The sequence below is a fragment of the Pteropus alecto genome, unplaced genomic scaffold, assembly GCF_000325575.1.
Source record: "Pteropus alecto unplaced genomic scaffold, ASM32557v1 scaffold38, whole genome shotgun sequence".
Taxonomy (NCBI): domain Eukaryota; kingdom Metazoa; phylum Chordata; class Mammalia; order Chiroptera; family Pteropodidae; genus Pteropus; species Pteropus alecto.
The window spans coordinates 2070410-2096598 of NW_006442512.1; the positions used below are offsets into that span (position 1 = coordinate 2070410).

Here is a 26189-nt window from a genome sequence, read left to right on the forward strand (position 1 = left end):
CCTATCCTCCAATACTGATCTAGCCCCGCAGTTTTGGGGGAAACACTTTAAGAGAAAGCTTGTCAAGAGGAGACAACTAGGAGGATGAGAAGCAGAAACTAAGTGTAACTAAGACCAGTCAAGGAAGGAGAGCTGGTCAGGCTGGAGATGATGTAGCAAGTTTGCAGATGTCAGCAGGGCTGATGTGGGCTTGGGAGCTGACTTCCCTAGAGCTGGCCTCAGGAAGAAAAAGGCAGGCACAGGGGAAAGAAACTGTAGAGAGGCAGAGGAAGAGATTTACAGGGGAGCTGACAGAGGTTGGAGTGGGCTTTCTGGAAGATAATGAGCTCCCTGTCTCAAGACGTGAACAAGTAGAGTCTGTAGAACCCTGTGGTTGGAAGAAGTGTCAAATTCCCTCCCTAAGGTAGAGAGCACGGGAGGAGATGTACGATAACCAAGAGAATGTAGGGGGAGCAATATTTGCCCAAGGCACGGAGCACTACTAGAAGAGGCTCAGGCATTGTAAAAAGCAGACTGGGGTCTTTTATCGTGGGATGATGAGCCCTGCCCTGACACTGAGCCTCAGTGAGTCAAGGGCCACGCTGGCCCTGGAAAGGCACAGGCTCTTGCCTCTCACCCACCAGTCCCAAGCTTCCTTTGGGTTGAATTGGCCTAAAATCTGAGCAAGTAGGGGAAAGGGTACCTGTGAGCTGGGGAGGGATAGGCCTATTCCTGTCTCCTGCAGTCTGGCCTGGCAGAGAGGACAGGGATGGTAAGGGTTTGGTGGCAGAAGGAAAGACAGGCAGGGATGTTGATAGGTTGTGGGAGGGGTAAGGGTCTTTTTCTCTAGATACATCACTGTTCTTATTTTCAGAGCTGGAGTCTTGGGGGAAAGTGGGGTGGACAGAACCTTCCAGAGGACAGAACCAGCTGAGGCAGCTGCTGTGCTATCCTGGACACTGGGCCTTCCAAGTGACTGTGCTTGTGAGGAAATGGAGACTGGCTTGTGTTGGGGCTTCTCTGAGGACCAGCCTATGGCTGTCATGTATGCCTTTCAAAGAAATTAAAAAAAATTCATCGAAAACCAGCAGCCTATCCCCTGCCCTCTTGTCCACATTTTCTAAGCAGCTACTTGTTCCCACTCTGGGTGGGTCCGCAGAGAGAGCTTTGTAACTGGTTTGAATTAAAACACTAGGGAAACCTTTTGCATGGCATCAAAGACCCACCTTTCCCTTTCTGTGAGGGAAACAGGGAAGGAAAGAATCAGATAGACCGTGGGATCCGTCCCTTCCCCTAGTGGGTGGCAGCAGATACCACCTCTTTCTTTTCTCAAATGCACCTTTCTTGTGCCAAAATCCAAGGAAGCCAGTGGATTTCAAGTCCTGTCAGCATCTCTAAGGGATGTAGGATAGATGAGGATAATCACCCGTCTGAGAGGCCTTACCTCTGCCTGGTGCCCTGGCACCCTGCCTAGGCAAGACTCTGTACCCCAAACTCCAGCCATGAATTGACCCACCTCATAGGAGGTCAAGACTGACACAACAGGCACCTGCTGTGTGCATGCCAAGCTCCAGTCCACATAGGTCAGCCTAAGAAGCCTGGCCAGTGTGGGCTTCACTTCAAAGAGACTGTCTGCAAGCCAGAGAGTACCAAAGATGCTGCAGTATCTTGAAACCAGTTCATTAAAAGGAGAGGCTGCTTAGCCTGGAGAAGCATAAGTTCCTGTGGGACCAGATCAAACTCTTCAAAGAGAAGAGGCCAACATCAGAAAGAGAGTGGAAGAGACCAAACGTTTATTTGTGTACGTGTATGTGGAGTAGCTATAGGCTCAGGGATTTTTAGAGCCTAATGGACCCCCAAGGTCAACCACCACAGAATGTGCAATAAGGGGAATTTTTTCTATGTTTCTATGTGTAGTTATTGACTTATTCATCTACACACACAGATCCAGCTTAAGGCAGATCACTCGAAGCAGCTGGTGCCCATAGAGAAGCCCCACCAGAGGGAAAAAGCTTAACCCATTACCAACAGAACCAGCTTCAAGTACAATATCCTAAACTAGGAGGCCACCCCTTTTTGCCATTCACTGATACTGCAGGCTTTCTTGGTTAGTCTGCCTGTTGGCGCGTTGAATGGCTGACCATGTACCAGTGTTCTCAGAATTGGTGTGGGAGACTTGCTGGGGTTGCACTTCAGTCCCATAGGGCAGACCCAGGAGCCTGGAGTAGAGGGAAGGCCCAGGGAGACAGGGCGGGCTCAATGTGGGGTGAGTGTTTTTATTAGTTGTAGAAGCATGGGTTGGGTTGCTTCTAGAGGTAGTGGGCTCCCAGTCATGGCAGAGCAAAAGGAGAAGCCAAGCTGATCACCTGTAGTGGATGTCATCAAGGAGAGTCCTGTCTGGGGTGGGCTGTTGAGACACCTCTGTGGTCTCTGCCTATTTGGGAATTCCACAACACTCTTGTTCCTAGGACTCTGAGAATGAGTGATGTGGAAGCAGTGGGTGTGGGGAGCCTTTGTTCACCAAAATATCAATTAACCAGGATGGCCTGTGCTGTCCTGTGGAGGCTTACAGGAAAGAGACTGTGTCCTCAAATGGGAGGGATCCAAGTAGGGCACGTGTATTCATTTCTCCTGAGGTAGTTCTCTCTGTAGCACATCTGCCTATGAGCAAGGACCTGCCCCTAAGATGAAGTTGTTAGCCACATGGACGAGAGGTCCTGAGGGAACTGTTATCGCAGTCTCCTTGCAGCTGGAATGTCCACAGGACTCTGAGACCACCAGGCTTTAGGTGGGGGCTCTTGGAGCTTTGAACAGCATTTGATTTAAGTGGTAGAAGAATTGATGGTTCTGGTGTCACAGGCTGGAATGCAGAGGTGAAGGCCAAGTACCTTCTACCATGAACTTATGAACAATACCTTAGGTGGAACAATAAAATGGAAGGAACCTGGTCTCTTTGTCATGGCAGCCAAATCCACAGAACCTGTCTGAGCACTCTCTGTCATGTCACCTTGTTTGGGTTAATCAGGCCTCTTATTAGGAGCTGACACCTGCTCACGAATTAATTTGCTCATCGTCTGGTCCACACTCCCTCCTCTCTAAGAATGCAAGCTTTATGAAGACAGGCCCTTTTTCTCATCTTCAGTGTAAGATCCCTGAAACCAGGACGGTATCTGCTACAATAGCAGGTACTCATTAAGTTTGCAGTTGCACGGAGGATAACGGTGTGACTGCGAAGGTGATAGTGAGGGATGGAGCTGGGGATGGGCCCTTTAGACTTAGCTGCAATGCTATCTGACCTGTTCATCAGTTCTCAACACTTTTCCTCCAACCTGGAGGGAGAAGGGCACCAAAAGGGCTCAGATGCTAGCAGAGAGCGAGCCATGTCCAAGACTGCTGAGGGTGAATTCAAGGCAAATGGGTTCTATGGATGCCCGTCCCTTTCCATGTTCATTGCAACCCACAAGAGCAGCCAAAATTCTAGTCCTCATCAAATATATGTAGAATAAAAAACTAAATGGCTGGGTGCTATGGCTACAAGAACCTTATGCCAAGTCTACCCACATTAACGCTTCATCCCCAGGCCCCCAAATTGGACTTCAGCATTCTAGAATCAAAGTGAGCTGGTTATTGGCCAATTCCCAGATAGTTTCACCAAGAAATAGTTTAGCCACAAAAAGATTTACCTTCTGTGTGTGTACCAATGTGGGTTTAAAAACATTTGTGCATTAGTTTGCACGTGTGTGTGAGTATGTATATATGCATTAAGTGTGTGCACCCTTGCAAAGGGGTGTGTGTGCAAGTGTGCATGTTTGTGCACATGTGACTGTCCATGTGTTGTGTGAGGGAGTATGTGTAGAACTGTGTGTATGAATTCTTGGCTGCAGAGTCTGAATTTATTCTAGTACTATTTTCCTGGTATACACCCAATCTTGATCCTCTTTCTTTTCCTTTCTTCTCAGAAATTCATTACTGAAAGGTTTTTACCCACCTCCAGGGGTGGGGGGCTGGGAGAAAGAGAAGCTAAAATCACAAGGCCCAGATCAAAACACTCAGCTGCTCAATGAATTCACAGTGTTTTCCCGCATGACTTGGAGGGATAATTTAGTGAGGTCGCCAGCTGGAAGGAAAGGGATTAATTCTGCACTTAGCACAGCTCGGGTGAATAATTCATCACTGAGACCTTTGTGCCCAGCCCCTGGGCAACCGGGGAAGTGTCCTGCCCACCTGCCTGTTGCCTGCCTGGGTCTCCCAGTGTCCTGACCAGGGGCACTTGATGCTCCTTTTTGTCCCCAGAAAACATATGCCCCAGTGAAGAAGCAGGCAGCAGGGGGAGGTGAGGAAGGGGCTGGCAGTGGCCATTGGCAGACCCTAGGCACTGAGAAGAGGGCATGGAGGGTTGAGCTCCAATCTGGGTAGCCTGTGACATTTTTTCCAAGGACTCTCCTTTACTTTCTTGGGGTCTTTTGCTGCTTCTGTGTCCTCCCGTCTCAGTATCTCCTCAGTTTCGCACCTGGTTTGGTGGTGGTGGGGATGTCAGGTTGTTATCTAACAACCCTCTCACCAGGAATTAGTGGAAGCTCTAGAGGGCAATGCAGAACATTGCACAGTGGCAAGTGCTAATGGGAGGTCTCAGGCACTCACCAGAGGCCTTGTGGGGAGACACTTGCAGGTTGGTACATTCCCAGATATATAGCTCTTACCCTCACACCATGGAATTCCCTGTGTTCTTCATGGGTAAGGTCACAGGGCCAAGTATTACCCCAGTGTTGGTGGCTAGTATTCCTGGCAAGACAAACTGGCAGGAGTGGACTGACCCAGACATCAGCCTCTGTCATCATTTCCTGGGTTCATGGTCTTAAACTGCCCACATCCCAGCTTCATGCCTGTCCCAGCACCACAAGAGGACAGTGGAAAAATTACAGCAGGTGCCTGCCAGGTGCACTGGGACCAAATGATTGGGGTCTGATCTAGACTCAGAGCCCAAGAAGAGATTCTATTCATCAGGCAGGGCTCAGCCCCTGCTCTCTTTCCACTTGGACCAACCCAGCTGTGGTAGGCAGCATTCCAATAATGGGTCCCCAAAGGTCCATACTCTAATCCTTGAAACCCATGAGCATACTGAGCTGTCACTCCTGTGTTTATGTTATGTGGCACAGCGGACCTTGAGATGGGGACATTAACAGAGCGGGCCTGACCTAATCACATGAGTCCCTTTAAAAGCAGAGCATCTTCTCTGGCTGCCAACAGAGGAAGAAGTCAGAGTTTTGAAAGGTGCCGGGGGGGTGGTGGGGTGGTGCAGCGCAGGATTGGACATGCTTGCTGGCTTGAAGACCGAGGAGGCCATTGTAAGAAGGAATGTGGGCTGCCTTCAGGAGCTGAAAGAGGCCTTTGACTGACAGCCCCAAGGAAACAGAGACCTACCTCAGTCCTACAACTGCTGGGAACTGGATTCTGATGGCAATCTAAATGAGTCTAGAAGCTCATTCTTCCCAGAGCCTCCAGAAAGGAATGCGACACTACCAACATTCTGACTTCAGCCATGCTGTGTAAGACTGCCTACTACAGAAGTCTGAGTTCATAAATGAGTGTTGTTCTAAGCTGCTAAGTTTGTAGTAATTTGCTATACAGCAACAGAAGCTGATATTCTAGTTCACCCTTATAAAACCTTGATCCCAGCAAGCTAAGCTTGGCTTGGGCTGGATTAGAGGCTGATTCCCAGGTCTGGGTGGCCTTCTGTTCCAACTCTCCTCTTTCTCATCTCAGCTTTCTCTCTGGTTTTCTGGAGCCTCACACTATCCTCAGACATTTCTATCTAAAAGCAGCAGTTCCCTCCTCCTGGAAGTCCCTGCCCACAGCCCTGAACAAGGCCTGCAATTGTGAAAGTGGTTGGAATCCACTGCAGGGCTACAGGAGGTGGCACATAGCTTCCAGGCCCTGACCTTCCCGTGATCTGCAGCCTTACCTCAGAGGAAAGCAGCTGAAAGGAGAGATTCACTGTGGGGGCGTCACCATTTATGGTTTTCAGCTTGGTGTCCTGGGGAGAAGAAAGGAGAATTCACACCACAATGTCCAGGGCAACTCGTCTCTGCTCCACCCACCATTCTGGATTACTCAAGAAGATGCTCCCTGAGAGCTATGCCCAGAGTGTAGGAGGGAGGCAGGAGCTGGTCTCCTTCCTCTGCTCTCCTTTCCCAACTCCACTGGAGACGTGACTGGCAACCCAGACTTGCCTCCTGTCAGAGTGGGAACGCTCCCGCGTTTGTTGAGGTCTGTTATGACCAGAAGTATTTCAGGGGAAAAGGTGGCATAGAAATAGACAATGATGATAGTGACACATTAATTCTTATTGAGAACTTATTCTGTTCCAAGTGCTTTACAGATATTCAGCCCCCAAAACCTCACAGCAACTCTATTGGAAAAGTACTATTACTATGAACATATTATACAGATCAGGAAACTGAAGCACTGAGACTTTAAGTAATTTTCCCATGGTCATATAAGCTGGTAAGTGGTGGAACCAGAATTTGAACCCAGACAGTCTAGCTCTGGAGCCTGAGGTATTGACTCTTGTTAAACAGAGAGATTGTGTACAAGCATGTTCCCATTTTAGAGATGGGCATTATAAGGTTCAGAGAGGTCAAGTAACTTGCCCCAGTTTCTATAGTGAGGACTAGGGCAAGTCAGGATTTGAACTCAGGTCTGACTGGTTAAAGGCCTGAGCTCTTGCTGCTATCTCATGGAGCCTCCCAAAATTCCCCTACGTTGCTCTGGGGCAATTTCATCAGAAGCCCAGGGGCAAGACTAACTTTCAATGTTTGAGGGAACCCCTCACATCTGACAGTGGTAAGCTTCCATGGTGGAGGGCCCTGCTGGAAGCTGCTAGAGAAGCCAGATTCGCCTGTGTTGGTGAGGCAAGGTAGAGCAAGGTGGGGCAGGGTGGGGCTGGGTGGACCTGCCATGGGCCTGGCCCAGGATGGGGGACTCACAGTGATAGGGAGCCTCTCCACACGCAACCCATTCAGGCCTTTTCCTGTTAGCATCTTGCGGTACAAACGGCTCTTTAGCGGCAACACAGAGATGCCCAGAGGCTTGCTGAGGGTCCACGGCTCACCACCTTTCACTGTGGGGCAAAGAACCAGTTGGGGCTCCCACCAAAGCCCCCGCCCCAGGCTTCTCAAATCCCAGCATCCGAGGCCCCATTCTTTGGTACCCAACACCTAGTTCTCATCTCTCTCTTCACCCACCTGTTTCCTGCCTCCTGGCCTTTTCCTACACAAATATCCTTTTCTTCTCTGCTCTTCAGCGTTTCTTGAGTTCAAGGCCAACTCCAGCCATATTCCTGTTTCTGGGTATTTATATGGATTTCCTTGTCCCTGTCTTTTGGGGGCTTTAATCTTATAGTATGGACCTAAGACTGTGGATCAGCTGGTGTCTGAATCCTGTCTCTCCACCCTGACCAGGCTGTGGGCCCTGAGGGCTCCACCCCTGCCCTCCTCACTTATAGGTGCATGGGGAGGGGTGGTGGTGCAATAAAAACACATAGACTCTGTATAGAGATAGGGCCCATACCCCAAAGCTGCCATTTGGACAAGGAAGCCAGCCCAGCACTCTCCCACCTGTCTGCGTGCACTGGGAGTTGGCCCTGGAACCCAGACCCCTTGACCCTTCCCCACAGGAAGCAGAGGCAGGATGGTCTGAACACCTTTTCACACCTTTGTCCTGATGTGTGACTGCTTTGGTGTGGCACCAGGGGCACTTACTTGAAGTTGAGGGGTAGTACTCCAGCACCAGGGCGGTGTCTTCTGAGAAGTTGGTAGCTCCATCTCGGCCTTGGAAGAGGAAGGACTGGTTCCATAGGGGCAGCTCTGGGGGTCCCCCAGGCTTGGACAGCTGAAAGGAGAAAGTGGGGGTAGGTAGTGGGGCCACAACTTCTCCCAAAACAAGAGATGTCCAGATATTTGCTTGTATGTGTGTCACAAAGTTTGTCCCGATTATAAAAGCAACACTCACCTAATAAATAAATTTTTGAAAATATGGAAAAGTAAAAAGATGAAAAAACCCCCACAAATTTCTATACTAAAGACAACTTTTCATAAGACAGTATGTTTCTTTCTAGTTTTTTTCTACACTTATTTTGTGTATAATTGTCATCCTAACATTCTGCTTTTTTCATTTGCCATGAAAACCTAAGCATTTTCACAGTCAGAAGTAACACTTGTTTCCTAGGATTTTAGTAGCTGTCATGTTCAAGTGCCCTGGTTTCTCTCTATTTTTTCCTATAACAACACTGTATTGAGAGTTCTTTGACACAAATCTCTGTATCTCGAATGATTTCCTTAGTATACAACATGGAAATGCTGAGTTAAAGGAAACGCATATTTTAAGACACTGGATTCATCATGGGTAGACTGTTTTCCTAAAGAGTTGCATCAGTGTTCACACCCATAGCTGGTGGTATCATAGATGCCAAATTAGACATGACGCCTACCCTTGTCACCAGCCCCTCTCTGCCCCACACAGGTTCCCTATCCCCTTACAGAGGCCACGAAAAGTCTTCATCAGGCATTCATGAGACTTGATGGCATACTAAGCCAGCAGCTGGGGCATCATGTGGGTACTATTTAAATAACGAAACAAGACAGCATTAACTATAGCCCCCAAATAAGGAGCTATTTGGGATATGCCATGGGTTGTCAGAAAAGCCATCCTGTAGGAAGAGGGACCAGAGGAAGGCTCTAAAGGAAGATTGGCAGGGTAAGGGAGGAAGTTCTGAGTAGGAAAACAGCCCAAGCAAAAAAGTAGAAGTGGCACCAACCATGGAATGGGTGGTGGATGCCTGGCACAGGGAGGGACTCCAGGTGGAGGAGGCCAGCTTCCATAAAGGCTGGAAGGTAGGGAGTGGGGAATGGGATATGGGGGCCTCAGCCTGTAACCCTAGCAGAGAGTCCTGCACATCCCAACACAGGGAAGGGCTGGGGTCATCAGTGCAGACTCTCTAAGTGGCTGTCTTGCCTCGGCTCCCAGCCAGGGGCTGTCAGCAACAGTGGCAGCTGCTCCCACTTCCCACTCCCCCGCAGGAATCAGTCATCATTCGAAAGGCTAGCACAAATGCAATACTGGCTCCACGAGCTATCGATGCAGAATCTCGAAAAATCAGTGTGGGGCCACTCCCCCTGCAGTGGCAGGATGCCTGTCACACTAATGTGCCTGCTCGGATGCTCTGAGCCCCAGTCTGAGGCTCAGCTGTGCCTAGCCCTGTCCTTGCCCCTGGAGAGATGGGTTGCAGTCACTTTGGGGGCCTGAACACAGGGATAGTGACCAGGGTGATTGAGAGTGTTCCTGAGAGCAGGTTATGGTGGCAGCTCAGGGATAGCCACTTGGTCATCAGGGCAGGCCAGAGAAGTTGCTTCTGGGTTTTATGGAGCTTGGAAGTGGCCTTTCAGAATTGATGCCCAAACTATGCCCATTCCAGAGCCACCCCATTTTCCTAGGTGCCAGAGGGGTATCGGCATAGCCTGGATTATATGCTAGACACTGAGCACTCAAGGACCTGGACTCAGTCCCCTGCTGCCCTATCCCTTGCTCCCACCCTGGAGGAGGGGTGTTAAATAGATGCTTGCTGTCCTCTCTGGGATCTATTCATGTGTCTAAATGAAATCTGCAAAGCTAGAAATGGTGTCTGCCTTCCTCGCCCAGTACAGATATCTCCTTCCCTGAATAGTTTGCCAGGATGAGTCCCCAGAAAAGATCCCTTCAGACCTAGAATTGGGGAGGGAGCCCCTCTTGTGTGTGTGGTGGGCAGGGGGAGGGGAGCAAGGCCTCAAGGAAGGAACCAAGGTTAAATCACCTTCAGAGTCTGATGTCAGGGTCCCAGTGAAGGTGCTGGTGGCATGTGTGAAGAGGGATGGGGGTGAGGGGTGAGGGGAAAGCCATTGCCCACACATGCTAATGAGAAAGGCCATCAGGTTGTGGAATTAAGGAATAAGAATAACCTCTCACTGTGATCTTCAGCAAAGCCTTCTCTGGGGACAGAGTCTTCATTACATGGCCATGGTCTCTCCTTCCATTTTCCTGAGCCTGTCACACCTACACCCACACCCCACCACTGCCTGCTCTGCCCAGACATGTGGCAGCCATCCTGGGAAGAGTAGCTGTCAACAGCTGATGCTGGGTGGGGCCTCAAGGGAGCTAGGATGCCTTGGCTCAGGCCAGATCTGCCTCAACCCTGCTATGTGACCTTTGGCAAGTCCCTTACCCTCTCTAGAACCTTGTTTTGTCACCATCCAATGTCTTATGTTCCATGCGTTGAAAGGCTGTTGTGAAAGTTGAAGGAGATAATAGATATTTTGCTGTGAAAGTGAAAGTTCAATTCAACTGAATTCAGTGAATGTTGACTGAGGGCTTCTCCATGCAAGATGCCTCTGGGGTGCTGCAGTGCATACGAGAAAGCTAGACCCAGAGCCTGCTTCCCTCTGCAGCTCATCAATTTCCAAGGGGATAGGATACACACACACACACACACACACACACACACACACACACACACTCACACACACACACTCACACCCACCCATACCCATATGATCCATACAGAGGCCTAAGCAAGTTATAGGTTGTGGGAGCTAGGATGTCAGAGGAGAAAGCCATGACTTGTGACCTGGAGACGGGAGGACCTGAGACTGCGTAGTAGGTAAGGAGGGGAAAGGCCATCCCAGGCTGAGAGTACAGCAGAGGTGAAGACTGGGAGGTGAGAGTGGACAGCATAGGTGTGGAGAACAGCCAGTCATCCAGTGGGGCTAGAGAATGCCTGTGAGAAATGGAGCAGTGAACCAGAAAGCTGGAGGGAATGAGGTCTATGTATCTGGCTGACTGTGAGGGTTTGTCCTGTCAGTGACAGAAACAAGGAGTCCAGGAGAAGGGCCTTGCCCCGGGCAGAGGGGTCACTGTGGCTGCTTCTCACAGGATGGATGGGAGGGGACCAAGTAGAGGCCATGGCAATGGTCTAGGAATCAAAATGAGAACAGCACCAGGGCAGGGTCTGTGGGATGGAAAGAGGCCCCACGAGAGCTTGAGTACAGACTGGCTGTGGGGGCTGAGACAGGAGGAGATGACACTGGGCACAGATACCTTTTCTCACCACTGCCTGTGTTGCATTGGCCAGAAGCTCTGCCTCAGCTCTGTAGGAGGCCAGGCTAACAAGAGTAACCTGTTGGGCAATGTCCCCCCAACCCCCACACCACCACCAAAGGTCAGTGTCCAGGGTAGGATTAAGTTCCATTTCACTCTGTGCTGGGTCCAGTAGGCTGGGCCAGGTCAAGCCTACCCATCTCTTAATTCATCAGAGCTCAGGTTTTGCCATCATCACCAGGCTCCGAGAGGGGTGAGCAAACACTGAGGGCCACCTACCCCTTAACCATTCCGCCAACAGAACCTGCTTTGGTCCAGGTGGCCCCCTTCTCTATACCTGCCTACATTAGTTACTGCAAGATAGTGCCACACCCTTCCTATGTGATTGGCTGAGAGAAATGCATGTGATACAATTTTGGCCAATGAGATGAGAGGAGAAGTCTGCTAGGGGATGCTGGGGAAGTTCCTCATAAGGACCACAGGTGAGAAGAGGATGGTTGTTCTTCTTCTGGTTTGGTCATATTGGGTGGGGCATCAGGAACATTTTGCTCCCATGAGCTGTTTGCCAACTGAAGATATAGCACTCAGGGGTGTTAGAAGGATCCCGAGTCCTTGAGGACATTGCTGAGCCAGCGCATCAAACAATTATGGCAGCATGCTACTTGGCAGATCCTTACAATGTTTGATAATAAGTCCATGTGAGTTGGGGTTTCTGTTACTTATAGCCAAAAGTGCCAAGGGCAATGGATAGGCTGGCTTTAGAGGGGCCATTTGGCACCAGGGGAAGGGAAGCTCTGAAAGGGACAGAACTCATTTAGTTTTCACCCTGGGCTCGGGTGCTTTGCACAGGTTAGCCCTTTATGCTTTCCTAACACCCCAGTAAGGTAGGAGTCAGTAGGTCCGGAGAAATTGAGCAGCTTGCCAAAGGTCACACAGTAAGTCTCAGAGCTGGAGTCACACCCAGGTCTACCAGTCTCAAACCCCTGTCCACAGTGCTTTGGCATGGTGGGTAGCTGGTGGGAAATCATAGCACCCCAAGATGTCAGAGAAGCAAGTCTCAGAATTACCTAGTCCACCCCCCATGCCCCAACTGTAGAGATGAGGGAACTGAAGCTCAGAGAAGGGATAGGGTAGGGTCTTTGTGAACTCTGAGCCCAGTACTGCTGACTGGTACCCCTTCCAGGTAGGATTCTGCCCACTCATCCCTCTCCCCACCTTGTACCACAGAAGTCTGCTCCTGTTCTCTCACTGCTGGCACCTGGGCCCCTCTGTGTTGGCTGCCAGGGAGCTCTAAACCTGACCAAATTGCCATGGTGTCTAGTGACCTTCAACTAATGTCCTGCCATGCTGGACCTCTGTCTTTGAGATTCATACATGCAAGAGGGACTGAGGGCAAGTCTCTATAGCAAGGGGTACCTTCCCAACCCAGACTAGTTAGGCAGCAAAGGCAGCCAGAGGGGTCTGGGGGTGGGGAGGGGCTTACTCATTAAAATAGCCAGTGCATCCTGCCCCTTGGGACTGCCTGCTGATTGGTTCATAATTTTCTGGGCAAATGCAGGGCCATGTGTGAGATGACGCTAGGGAAATCAGGCCAAGATTGGTTTGGGTTTGAAGCCTCTGTCCCCAGGGTCCCCATTCGTCCCACTCCTCCCCACCACCATCAGTCTTGTCTGTGTCTGAGCCTTCTTCAAATGTCTTTGACTTTAAATGAAGGTTGAGGCTCCTAAGAGGTACCTCATTCTATATTCACCACACCAGACATGAACATTGGTGAGCAGACAACAGAAAGGACATCCCAGACACCCCTGTCTTCTTTAAGGATTCTAGGAATGCTAGGACCATGCTATGGGATAAGCTCCCTTTGAACGCAGACTATGGGAAATGATAAATCTGGCCAGTGGCCTGGACCCAGCAATGATCTGCACACCCCTCTCCAACATATTCAGACACACTGGTCTCCTCTCCAACCCTAACTTGCATCCCCATCTTCACACCTGTGCTCTTGTTCTCAATTGCCCTGCACCAACCCTCCCTTACTGAAAATTCAAGAGTTCTGTGTCTGGATGCCCGCCCTAATTACCCAGGCCTCACATCCCTCTCACTTCTGATTAAAAAAATTTTGTGCATGTGTGGTAAAATACATATAACATAAAATTTACCATTTTAATAATTTTTAAGTGTACAGTTTGGTGGCATGAAGTACATTCACAATATTGTGTAACCATCATCACTATCTATTTCAAAATCCCAAACGGAAATTCCGTACCTATTAAATAATAGCTCCCCATTCTCCCCTCCCCCCGGTCCCTGAAAACCACCATTCTACTTTCTGTCTTTCTGAATTTGCCTATTCTAGGTACTGCATGCAAGTGGAACCAAACAATATTTGTCCTTTGTCTTCTCTCCTCTGACTTTTACAGCTCTGACAGTCCCTCCTGGTTGTTTATTAGATCATACATTATGTTGTGTTGATGTTTAACCTTTCCATGTGTGACTCTTTACCAGACCGAGAGCTCCCTGTGGGCGGCTTCTGCACAGCACAGATGGCACAGCCCTGGGTGCATGATGGCGGGATCCAGTGAACTTTCACTCAATAGTAAAGTGAACAGCTGACTGACTGAGTGACTGAAGAAACGAGTGGGTGAGTTACTAGAAGTCTCAACCAGTGAGAAAATGAAGGAGGGAAGAAACCATACCTGAGGGCACCCATTCTGGCTGACTCGAGGAACATCAAAGTTCATCATGGATGGGATAGGGAAGGAGAGTGGGGTGATGGGTAACCCCAAGGAGTCTGGGTCCTGGTTCGTCCTGGGGAGGCAAGGAGACAGCGGTCAGGACATGAGTGCTCTGGGAGTCCAGCACTCTTGGTTCTGTGCCCAAGCCTGGCAGCCAAGAGCTCCCAAATGGACTCTGGATTGATGTTAGAGAGGAGAGTGCAGTGGTCCTACCTAGTTCAGACCTGGACACCTGGACAGGTAATGGACCTTGGTCCTTCAGAGTGCTAGCCAGAACTTTGGGAAAACTCATCTTGGTCAGGGAAACTGTGGCTCCCAGATTCCCTTTCCCATGACTCACTCTGGCCTTGGCCACATCTAAGTGCTTCAGCTGGCCCATCTTTAAAATGGGCCTTGCTTCCCTGCCTGACCTTTAGAAGACCTTGCCGGAATGATCCACTATGAGCTAGGAGTGAGAGCATCAGTAGTCTTCATTCCTCCAACCAGAAAGGAGAGGTCACAGGTCATCAGAATTCAACAGCTGGTGCAGATGAATCAGGGAGTCTTCTTGAGCAATCAGAGTCAGTGGAAATGACAGGCAGACACCTGACCTCAGGAGATGGTGTTGTCACAGAGGGGACTTGTTCACTGGGGAACCCCCCAAACTGTGCAGACTCCAGTGTCCGAATTATCTTGAATCTCCTCCTGAGAACTGTGAATCCACCAAACCCAAGAAGAGGTCTGGGGTGTATGGAGAGGAATGAGCTGGGGCCGGAGCCAAGGAGACTTCCAGGAGGGTTTGAGAGGGAACCCCTAGGCAGGGCTAAAGGTCATAAAGTTCTGAGTTGACCTTTAGGTTGCCTCTTTTGGGGACAACCACCAGCTAGTGAACCACCTTGGCCCTGAACTCAAGTAGGAGTGATGGGTAACCCCAAGGAGTCTGGGTCCTGGTTCGCCTACAGGGAGCTCTCGGTCTGGTAAAGAGTCACACACGGAAAGGTTAAACATCAACATGTGATGGGCATGAGACATGGAGGCAGATTTGGAGGGGTTGAGAACCATCTTTCTTTCTTCACATGCTGGTTCCCCAAGCCTGCTCTTGGGAGGGGTCAGAGCTGCCCCTTTTTAGGGGCTATGGGCAGCTTTCTGGGACCTCAGTCCGAGTGGGGAGGCTTGAAGGGCCTTGTGGAGAGGGCAGGTTCCTAGCCTCTCCCTTCTCTGTCCTCTGCCTTCCCTTCTCTCTTTGCCCACACCGCCTGGGCCCCACTTACTTAAACTCCTTGTAGTTGGGAACCACACGGGCAATGACCACCAAGGGGCTGGGGTTGTTGACTAGGGGCTCATTGACTCCCTGGAGAAAGACCTGGGGAAGAGAGAAGGCAGGTGAGCCCTGGGTGGCTTTGGGCCCTCTTGGGGACATGGTTAGCCAGTCTTCCTGCCATTTTCTTTGCAACGGTGGGCTCATTCCTACCTCCACACCTCTGCACCTGCTCCCACCTGCTCCTGCCTCACTAGGGTCTTTCTCCGCTCAAGGTTGCCCTCCTTCAATGTTGTGCCAGGCATTGGGCAGGCAGTGGGAAAAGACGCAGATTCTGTCTTGTGTACCTCCACTGCCATCCCAAGCAGCTCTTGATCTGGCTCTGGACTCTTATGCCTTTATCAATGGGTTCCCATTCTCACCTTAACACTCACTCAACTCCCCCTAACTGAGATTCCCGTGGCTCCTTTTCTTCTCTGACTCCTCACTGGCCTCTGCTTCTACTTACCCCCAACCTATCCTCTTTCCCAGGCAATTTGATACATGGTGGCAAAAACTGCCTTCTAAAAATGAATTGGATCATGCCATTCCCCTGCTTGAGATCCAGCAATGAATGCAACCCACCCCCACAGCCCTTAGAATGAATTCCATAATTCTTACTATAGTAGCCAAGGCCTGCACGTGCTGGCTTGCCTGCCCATCAGCCCCTATCTCCTGTCAGACCCCAAGTCCTCTTTTTGCTCCAGCCTCTTTTGTGTCACCCTTCAATGTGAACTACTTGTTTCTGTCCCAGGACCTTTGCACATACAGATCCATCTGCCTAGACTCCCCACTCCCACCAACTCAGTGGCTGGCTCTTTCTCTTCCTGTAGAGTTTAAATGTCACCACTCTTTTGTGAGCCCTCTTACTGAAGTAGCCACCTCATTCTCTTAGCCCTTAGATGGCCTCTTCCATAGCACTCATCATAGCTTGTGTTTATTCTAATTTCTTTCTTGTTTATTTTCTATCCATTTGACTAGAATCTAGGCTCTATAGGGGCAGGGACTATATCTATCTCATTCACTGCTGTATTTTCAACTTTTAGCAAAAGCAACTGGCCCAGAGTAGGAGCCCCCTGTGTATGTGGGATAAATGAGTGCTATTAATGAAGGAGAGGGGAAGAGAGGCTGACTGTGTTTATGAGAATGAGAGAGAACCATAGAAACCTGGAAGGAAGGAGGAGACTGGCAGTGTTCTCAGGGAGGGCCTGGGTTTGAGCTGGTCTTAGAGGCTGAGAGGGGATCGTAATTACAGGTGTTCATGGGAAGAATGCCCGGTGAAGGAGGGGCTCTGGTGACAGCTTCAGGGGCCATACCTCAGGCATACCTTGGGGTAGGAAGAGGCCCCCGACAGATCCACTCCAGCTCAGCCACTCACTCCAGCTGGGTCACCGTGGCCAGTCCCTGCTCCACTCTGGCCTCAGTTTCCTAACTTGTACACTCAGGAGTTGACCATACTCTCCCTGGTCCTTCTAGCTCTAACCTTCGATGGGAGGAGAGGGCCTAGGAGTACAGCTTCTTCTGGATCCCTCTCCCTTTTCTTCTCTGACCCTCTCACCCCCAAGCACCCTATCCTAAGCCCCTAGGCCAGGGCCCATCTCAGTTGGCTGCCAGCTAACTCCACACAGGTGTGAGCCAATAAGAGCTTAATATAGTGCTTAGGGCCTTTCAGCTGTCACCGGGGCGTCTGGAGACTAAACTCGAATTCAAAGTGTGGAATCTCTGAAAATGGTATTTCAAACTTTGGATGGGGGTGGGCATCTGGGCCTGAGGATTTCACTGGGCTGCTGTCAGGCTCTGTTGCTCATAGAGACTCCAACAGGTGTAGGGCTGAGATGGGTGTCTGAGAGTTGGGGGTGGGAACTAATTTACAACTGTTCTGTGCTGAATGGTCAGGCGTGAATGAGACAGCTGCCCAAGCACACTTGTTCACGACAGCCCAGTGAGAAATAGGAGCAATTTCTTCTCCCACTGTGCAATCTGGTCTGTCATCAGGAGCAGACAGGGAAGACATCTGTGCTGGGCCAGGGGGAGAGTGGGGTTCTGGAAGGCACAGGGGCCCAGACTCTACAGTGCGGACGTGGAGCAGACCCACAGAGGGCCCCCTGCAGGCCAAGGTGTTTCATGTGTGTGAGGATCCCACTGCTAGCCATCCTCAGGAAAGAGAATGATAGAAGGGGGAGAAATGAAAGCAAAGGGCACCCACAGGTCTGACACATGCTGACATCCAAGGAGTGGCTGTGGGGAAGCAGACGTGTGGGTCAGGAGTCTGGGCTTCTATACCAGACTCCCCTTGGGTATTGGTGTTTCCAGCTGTGAAATGGGACTGAAGAACACTTCTTGCCCTGCCAGCTCACAGTGCTATGGGGTGAATCAGACCAGCCTTGTTGGGGCAGGGGGAGCTGGAGTTTGGGGTCCCTGGCTCCACCCTGATCATACTCAGGGCAGGTTGGATTTGAATCTGTCAATCCTGGGCAGTTTGAAGACTGAGGAAAAAGGGAGATGGGTTAGGTCCCTGGACCACATCTCCCTGGAGTATCACCAGTCCTCTTGAGGCTGTGAAAGGCCTAGGGGTAGAAATGGCGCTGGTATACTGGGAAGCAGGGCCTGGCCCTGGCCTGGCTAGTGGAAGAGGCTCTGTAAATAGTTGTTGAATGAATAAATGAATGAATGAATGAATGAATACTTAATTGAAGACCAGCCAAACCTCTTCAGAAAGAGGACTCAAAGAAGGGTAGGGTGGCCCTAAAATTTTCACTTGAGAGTTGTAGGCTCTAGGTCAGGGGTCACTATTCCAGGAGGGAAAGAATAGGAGAGAAACAGCTAGAAAATGTGGGCTGAAGTGGGGGATCTTTTTCTGCTTTCTTGGGATTAGACAGACACAGGGCTTTGGGAGCCTCCTGTTCTCCCTGCAGCATTCCCTGCATGGTATGTGAGGAGCAGAGCAAAGGAAGGCAAGGTTAGAGCAGGGCTGTACACATGGGAAGTGCTGGACAATGTTAGGTGTCATTTATCTTCTTCATCCCCATCATCTTTGCCATCCAGAGCTGTTCTACACAAACCACTTTGGCTATTTTGAAAGGCCCAGTTGCATTTCTTTTCTGGATTTCTTCCCAAGACACCCCTGCCCCATATTGTCCAGCTAGCCAGAGGTGATCAAGGGCAGAGCCTGGGGCCTGTCAAAGCTTGGCCCTTTCTCATCCCACCCCATCCCAGAATGCCCCAATCCGGCACCTCTAGAGCTGTGTAGTTGCAGCCATTGTAGCAAGGGATGAAGCTGCCCTTCCGGACAACTGTCGCATACAATTTGGTCTTGGCTGTGGCTTCATTAGCTTTCTCAGACTGGTTGGGCTGGGAACAGGGTGGAGGAAGAAGACACACAAGAAAGAACGTGACTAAGGGGCAGACCCTGGCCATAAATCCAGCCCTCCGCAGACGATCACTGGCATTGCTCCACCGGGGCGCAGAGCTGATAATTAAAGCTCATGGTCCCTGTGAGCCCTTCCAAGGAGATCAATATAATAAATCTTCCCTTTTCTATTTGAATATTTCATCGCCCTCACAAGGACTACTGCCTGCCTGCTCTCTTTGTAAAGATGTGATAACAAGGCCTGGACAGAGCCAGGAAGCCTTGGTGATGCTCTTACAGCTGAAGTGCTCAGGCTCCCAAATGAATCACTAATCTCTATGGGCTTTGTTTCCCTTCCTAACCCCTGGTGCCTCATCCTTGGGGTCTAGGGAAGGTACAGACCCCTGAGGCTGTGGTTAGGGAATCACTTGGAAAAGAGGTCAGTACCAAGGCCCGGGGAAAGGAGGAGGGGAACTAGCCTGAACTGAGTGCCAACTATATGCTGAGCACCTTGCTAGGTGCTTCATGCCCATCATTGCACTTGATCTTCCAAATGGCTATACTAGGAGGTATATTGCCTTGATTTTGCTGATGAGTAGTGAAGGCCTAGGGGGTTAAGAAGCTTCCTATGGATATATAGCTAGCAATCAGCAGTCCTGGGATAAGAATCCAGACAATCCAACTTCACATTGTCCTTTACTCTAAACCGCTGTAGGAGTCTGGAGTTCAAACTGCGGGAGAGGGAAATGATGCTTCTGCTCATCTCTGGCCTAGTGCCTGGCACATAGTAGGTGCTTAATATTACTTGAGCAATGAGAGAGTGAATTCTCCTTTCCACCAATCAACACTGGGGAGAGGGAACAGGCAAGGGAGCTGAACTGGAAGGTTCAGACCATGGACTGAGAAGCCCGAGGCCCACTAGGCAGATGCATTCCAGGGAACACTCTCAAATACCCGAACCTTCCTGGGGCTTCCCCCTGCCAAGGCAGCATGTGGAGGCATCACAGAGAGAACTGGCTTGGGAGGTAGTATGATCTGGGCTCACTCTCGACTCTGCTCCTCACTTATTCTGTGACCCAGAATGAGAGGATTCCCTTCCCGAGTCTCAGTCCTGTGCATGCAAAGTATAATTTGCCTTGAGGATTACAAATAGTATGTATAGTTTCTAGTCTAGGACCTAGAACATAGCAGGTACTCCGTAAATACTGTGTTGCTTTGATTTTTAGATATGGTCTCACTCTTTCAACATATATAAAATCAGAATACATCTTTAGTTGATGTATTTATTTAATGTGGTAGATGTTCTATGCCAGTTGTTTCATGAAGATGAATTTGGAGAATTCCAAATTCTCTTGGAAATCATTTCTGTCTACCTGCCAGGAGCTGTGTTTCCTGAGCCCCACATGGTCCTAGACTTGTCATATTGCAAGGTGGGCATGGACGCCCAGGGCTACTCTGAGGGAATAGCTGGGAGCTCTCCCCCTGCCAGTCCCAGGCCTGTGTGAGCCCAGAGCCCAGGGCTAGAACTCACCTTCACCAGCTCCAAGTGGTAGGGGTGGAAGACACGCAGGTACTTGATGGGAATTTGGTAGGACAACAGCTCCTCTTTCTTTTTGTTGTCCACCACCTTGAGGACCACATCTGGATAGAGAAAAATTGAGTACAGGGTCAGCACCAGGCTTCGCTGACCATCATTCCTCCCACTGAGGTAAGAAACATTGCTGAGAGTAGGGGAGCAGGGGCCACACTGAGGAATACACATGCATACACATGTGTGAAACACACACAGGCACACTTCATAAGCTCTGTCTGAGTCCCTGCGCAGGACAAGGCTCTGTGCCGGGAGCTGCTAGGACCCAAAGATGCAATTCTCTCCAGTGGTCTAGAAACTCCCAGCCTAAGGATGGACACATGCAGAACCAACCCCAGACCCAGCACATGGCCACAGACACACATATGCACACACGGAGACACACAAGCGAGCAGGAATAGTACCCCTTTCCAGGAATAAGTTTCCTTCCCTTAGTCACAAACACTTTCATAGGCTCAGGCAGGGATTCTCTCTCACATATTGCAGATGGGAAAACTGAGGCTCCGTAAGGAAAAGAAATCAACTCGAGAAATCTTTCAACACGAATATCTCCAAGTAAATGCAAACTAGTCTAAACAGTAAGAATAATGCATCACTTAGAAAACTCCCTCCAAAAAGATTACATTTTGTCATAAATGTAACTTTGTGATGAACTACAAGGAGAACACCAGTGACCTGGAAATAATCATGGCAGCATTACTTAGTGAGCACCTACTAGGTGCCAGGCATGGACATAGGTGCTCCTGAGCCATTATTCCAACAAATCCCCATCATAATCCCTTAAGTAGGAATCAACATCTCTGTTTTTAAAATGTGGACATTGGGGCTTATAGGGGTTGTATAACTTGCTCTACATCACACAACTAGTAAAAGGTTGATGGGAGAGGCTGGATTTGTTGACACTTGAGGTATCTTCCCACTCTGGAAGTCTATGATTTGGAGAGGAAGAGGAGATGGGGAGGGAGAAAAGGAGGAAAAAAGTGGAGGATGGAGGAGGAATGAGGAAGATGGAGGAGGGAAGGAGATAAAAAAGAGATATAGAGAAGAATAGGAAAGAAGAAATTAAGGTGGACAGGTATACTTGAGGGAGTATACCTGAGGTATACTCATCTAGGGGATTCCGGTGCTCCGAGCCAAAGCTACAATAGTAGCTGTGGAGGCTACAACCCCTCATGGGCCCTGAGTCCCCAAATCCAGTTGGATTTGCTGAGGTCAAATAGGGGTGAGTACTCTGCCTTCCTCCCTCTCCCTGCCCCCCACGCCCCCCCACAGATCTCTGGATCTCAGTGTGGGCAGCCAGTAGATGGGCTGTAACTGAAGAGAACGGACAGCTATCCCTCCCTGTTCCTGTCTCCATGCTACAACCATGCTTCGTCAACTTCTTCTCTGGGCACTGTGCCCCTCGGCCTCCCACCGCTTCCTTTGTGTGGCCAGCAAGCCATTTCTGCCGCCTGCCTGTCTGCTTTGGCCCTGACACAGGGTCTGCAACTCCCCTTTGCTTTTCATTAACACATCATTGAGCTACCTCCTGCCCTTCCCCCACCTCTTGGCTTGGCCCCCACCCCTCACCCCACTCCCCACTGCAGACGTCACCACAGCAACCGGTTCCAACCAGGTTCTAACAAGCATCCAGCTACTTCAATCTGCAGAGAGGCACCTGCCAATATTTCCTGCTTGCCCAGGAGGCTCCCTACCTCCTGTCCCTCCTATAGTGAGTCCTGCTCCTCTCTCTGCTGCACAGATGGGCCCTAGACCACTGACTCATCACATCCCTTCCTATGTTACCTCAGATGTGTGAAGCCCAGGATAGGGTCCCGGCCGAGGTTCACTCACCACAACCCTGAACTTTCCATCAGCCACACAGGTGCATGCACACACACATATGAGACACACAGACGTGTGTGCCTAGAGGCACAGTCACAAGCACATACTTGCACACAATGTTCACACACACATGAGCCAGCATGCAGACATTCACAAAGACAGGCACACACAGGCACACACGTGCATTTGTATGAGATCCTAGATCAATTTTTCCTCCTTTTTCACATTTTCTCATATCATCACAACAGCACCTCCTATCCCTTTATGGCAGAAAAAAATCCTCTGGCTTGACCCAGAACTAAACTCTTTCTCTTTTATTGATGTCCCTCCCCATCTTTTTCCTCTCTCCCCTTCCACTGTCTTTAGCAGCTGGCTTTCTGCAATTTGTAAGGCTGACAAGGAGTTCTGCTTAAGTCCCTGATGAGGTTCCGAGAGGAGAAGTAAACCTGTCCTCTTGGGGGAAGGACCACCTGCAAGATAGGAGTCTGAGGTTCTTCTAACTTCAAAAGACCAGAGACATCGTGTGTACCTGTGGCTCTGTGCTGACAGTGCCCAATGCCAGCACCCACAGCAGTTCTGGCATCAGCCAGTCAGTACTCCTGTGTGTCCAGCCTGAGTTCTCATCCAAGAGTGGGTATCAGATAGGCCCCCAATGTGGAAAACACAAGTGTGTACACATATGCGTGCATGTATACTGATACTTTAAATTACCTGCAGTATTAGAATTTGCCAAGACATGAGAACTGGAAAGCCTTCTGAGGAGTGAGAACTGTTAGAGAGTTTCTATGAGAGTGGACCCCAATCCTTGGAAGTACAGGGACACTACTGTGTGGCAGTGGGCAGTACCAGGGAGGATGAGGCAAGATAAGAAGCCATTCTAGGAAAACCACTAGAACACTGGACTCACAGTAAAAGCCTATAACACTGAGTCCTCCATCTTCCACTTATTACTTGAGCTTGAGCCAGTCACTTAAGTGTCCTGAACATCAACATTCTCATCTAAGCAATGGGAGCAGCAATGCTTCTCCTGGGCGGTGTGACTCCTCTGAGCAGTTTGTGGTGACATGCCAGGAAGCTGTAATGTGCAGTTTCAGTGAGAGACGTGGAAAATAATAACAACAGTCATAAAGAAGATAAGCTTTCATTGTCTGGAAAATTCATTTATGTAGAACAACTCATTTTTCGAGTAGGCTGGGGAGATGAGGCATGACGGTATTATGACTTTTTTTCTTTAAAGTGCTTTTAACTGAGCCCAAGGAGGTGTTCAGGTGGCTTCCAGTTGAGCTGAGAGGGACCCTATTTCTGCCTTATACCCCCTCCCACACACTCCAGGCCCATCCTGTCCCTGCCTCACCTTCTCGCCCTGCATCCTCAGCTTGGATCTCCACTTTGACTGTGTCTCCCCAGATGGGGGCTTTGGTGGGCTCTGCAGGCACAGATGTGACTGCCTTGGAGTTCTGGTTCTTCATTTCCTCAGATGTGGTTTTCCTGGGGAGAGGAGGGGCAGGCTGAGTCAGAAGGAGGGTGTCCTGCCCACTGCTCACCCCTCCCGGACTCCACCATCCATAAATCTGAGCAAAGAGTGGACAGAGCACAAAGTGCTCCCTCCCAGGCAGACGCTCATGTCATCCCAGGCTAGGGACACCAAGTCTCTCTTTGGCTGTCCTGCCTGCTTGGCTGATGACACTGTCTAGCTGGTCACTGCTAAGGCCTTCACATGGACTCAGGCACCAGAGCTTGGGGTAGGGGTGGGAATAGGGGAGACACCTTGCCTGCCTGACTTCCTGCCCCTGCCAGCACAGGGCTCCTCAGCAGACGCCTGTGAACAGACTCCATCGTCATGACCCTCTTCTCTAGGTTCTGTTCCATGGGAGGAAGTCTCTAGGCAGGGTGGCTGTGTAGTGCCTCCTAGCTGGCCTCCCCATTGCCCTTCACTTCCCTAAGCTTCTGGCCTAGATTCCCAAGGCTTGGCCCAGCTCCCCCAGCTCTTAATCCTTTCAGGGGAACACACGTATGCTACTGCCTTCTGTAGTACCCACTGTGTGCAGGGCCCTGGGTTGGGCACCTGGAGCTGGGCACTGGGCAGGGTCGGGTAGGGGGTTTCCGGCCCTCAAGCACTCACAGGTAGTGGAGTGCCAAGTTGTCCAAGGTGAGCGGGGAGCTTAGGCCCTCTGCATCCCACAGGTCTCTGGAATAAGTGTCCCTGAGATCTTGGGGCATCAAACAGCTCAGTGAGAGAGTTAATATTTCTGTTGAGGAGGTTTTTATGTTGGGGCTATAAAGGGAGCTGAGACATTAACTGCAACAATCATGAGGAAAGGATCACTGGAGAGCCTGTAGCGAGGGGAGTTCACTACACACACGGTGCACAAACTATACCCCAGGGCAAGAAGCAGAGATGGTGTCCTTACCAGCTTTGGCCCCACCCCCAGAAGTTCCCAAAGGGAGTGCGGGGCAGGCGAATTGGCCCAGAAGCTCAGAGCCAATCCGCCCCATCTGTTAGCAACACCAGCCTGTGGTCCTTCAGAGCCCAGCTTGTTCCTCCACTCCAGGAAGCCCTCTGGAACTCCTGGTCCTGCTGCTCCCTTAGTCCTCTGGGCTTGAGTAACATAGTGGCCTTGCTCCTTGTTCCACACTTATCATAGCTCTACTCTTGTGGATAACCATTCTTGTGGGAGTCCGTGTCCAAACTCCAGGGGTCAACTGAGGCATCCCCATTCTGCTTTGACTGAGAGGCGATGTGGCAACAGGTTCCCTCATTCAGACCATCCGGATTCTAAATTCCAGCTCTATACCTCACTAGCTGTGTGACTTTGGGCAAAGTATATAACCTTGCTGTGCCTATATCTGTGAAGTGGGGATGATAATGCAGGGTGTTGTGGGCATGAAGTGAAATAACTTGTATGAAGTACCTGCCACATTGTTAAGTACCATGAAAGTGTTAATAATAATAACAATAATAATGATTTTAATTGACCTCTGCCTGGCATTTCCCCATTGTGACCCCACTCCGAGTCTATAAGTGGGGGTCTCTGGCTCCCTCACTTTGTGACAAAGGTGTGAAGTCTTAGAAAGAATACAAGCTTCAGAGCCACTCAGGACTGTGGGCTCTTGAGCCCACAGTTATCACCTAGCTAGGTCACCTCCCCTCCCTGAGCTTCAGTTGCCTCCTCTATAAGTAGTGCCCCCCACCGCCCTGAGGGTGGTTATAGGACTGGCAAGAAAGCATATTAAGCTTCTGCACACAGAAGACCCAGTTCATGTCATTCCCTCATTTGTGATATAAAACAATCTGGATATTTCTCAAAGGGGTCTGACTGAGGGCAGCATGAAGGGGAGAAAGAGAAGTGCTGAGGGAGGACTCAGAAGAGAAGGGGTGGGTCTCCCAGAGAGCTGGAGCTCCCCTCAGACTCAGGGCCCATGCAGATGCATCAACGCCCCACTCTGGAATGGGGGCTGCCAAGCTGGAGAGGAAAATGCATCAAGGTTGGTGGGCCACGTAGGTCAGCCTACAAGCCCCTCAGGTCCCTCCCTTGGCTCTATGACCTCTACTGACTGAAGGGTGCAATCCGTACCCCTCTTCCTGCTGCTCTGCACCCTGGGTTCTCCCTCCCAACAGCTACCCTCAAAGTCAGAGGCCTCAGAGCTCTCAGCAGCCTCTCACCCGCTCTCATTCCATTTGCTCTGTGCGTTCCCCACAGGGTGTCTATTCCTACTCTTTTATGGAAGCATTAAGGGAGAGGGTGTCCCAGGAAGGTGTTCAAGAAGGAAATGTCCTTCTATGTCCCAAACATCAAACCTGCTCCTGCACCACGCATAGTATTTTGTATCCTTTAGGGGCTTCCCAGTACACCGAGGAGACAGAACCAAGGATGAGTCACAAGGAGTGCAGTGACAGAATTCAGGTTGGAACCCGTGACTCACACTTGTTAGCCTGTCTTTCACCCTCCTGATGTCTTGGCTTCTTGTCCATTCCCCTTCTCTACACAAGCTCCTGGTGTCTGGCAGGAGGAATTCTAGTTGGAAAGAGACTTGAAGGACCATGAGCAAGGCCAAGGAAGCCTACTACCGGTGTTGACTTTGCTCAGGCATAGAAAGAGTTAAGCAAGCATTTCTCCTCCCTTCCCTCAAACACTCACCAGAGAGGTCAGCCAAGGCTAGGTGAGTGGAGATGAAATAACTCCATAGGGGTAAGGCCCCAAGGGAAGGAGGGAGCTTTTAGCAGGTGGAGGGAGGCTGTCAGGGTAATAATGGCTTTTCCTGGCACAGCTGACTCCTCTGAGCCTTGATGTTATTCTAGAAACTGAA

The 26189-nt window shown here is 50.3% G+C and overlaps 1 protein-coding gene across 1 annotated transcript in view; it reads right to left on the reverse strand.

Moving 5' to 3' along the window:
• CCDC33 (coiled-coil domain containing 33) overlaps nucleotides 1–26189 on the reverse strand; it is a 117917-nt gene that overhangs the window by 54689 nt on the left and 37039 nt on the right. Inside the window, 9 exon segments of the mRNA XM_006922706.2 lie at nucleotides 5942–6013; nucleotides 6966–7099; nucleotides 7740–7869; nucleotides 13803–13914; nucleotides 14178–14182; nucleotides 15088–15183; nucleotides 18352–18468; nucleotides 19998–20107; nucleotides 23236–23369. Coding sequence (XP_006922768.1) covers nucleotides 5942–6013; nucleotides 6966–7099; nucleotides 7740–7869; nucleotides 13803–13914; nucleotides 14178–14182; nucleotides 15088–15183; nucleotides 18352–18468; nucleotides 19998–20107; nucleotides 23236–23369 — 910 coding nt within the window.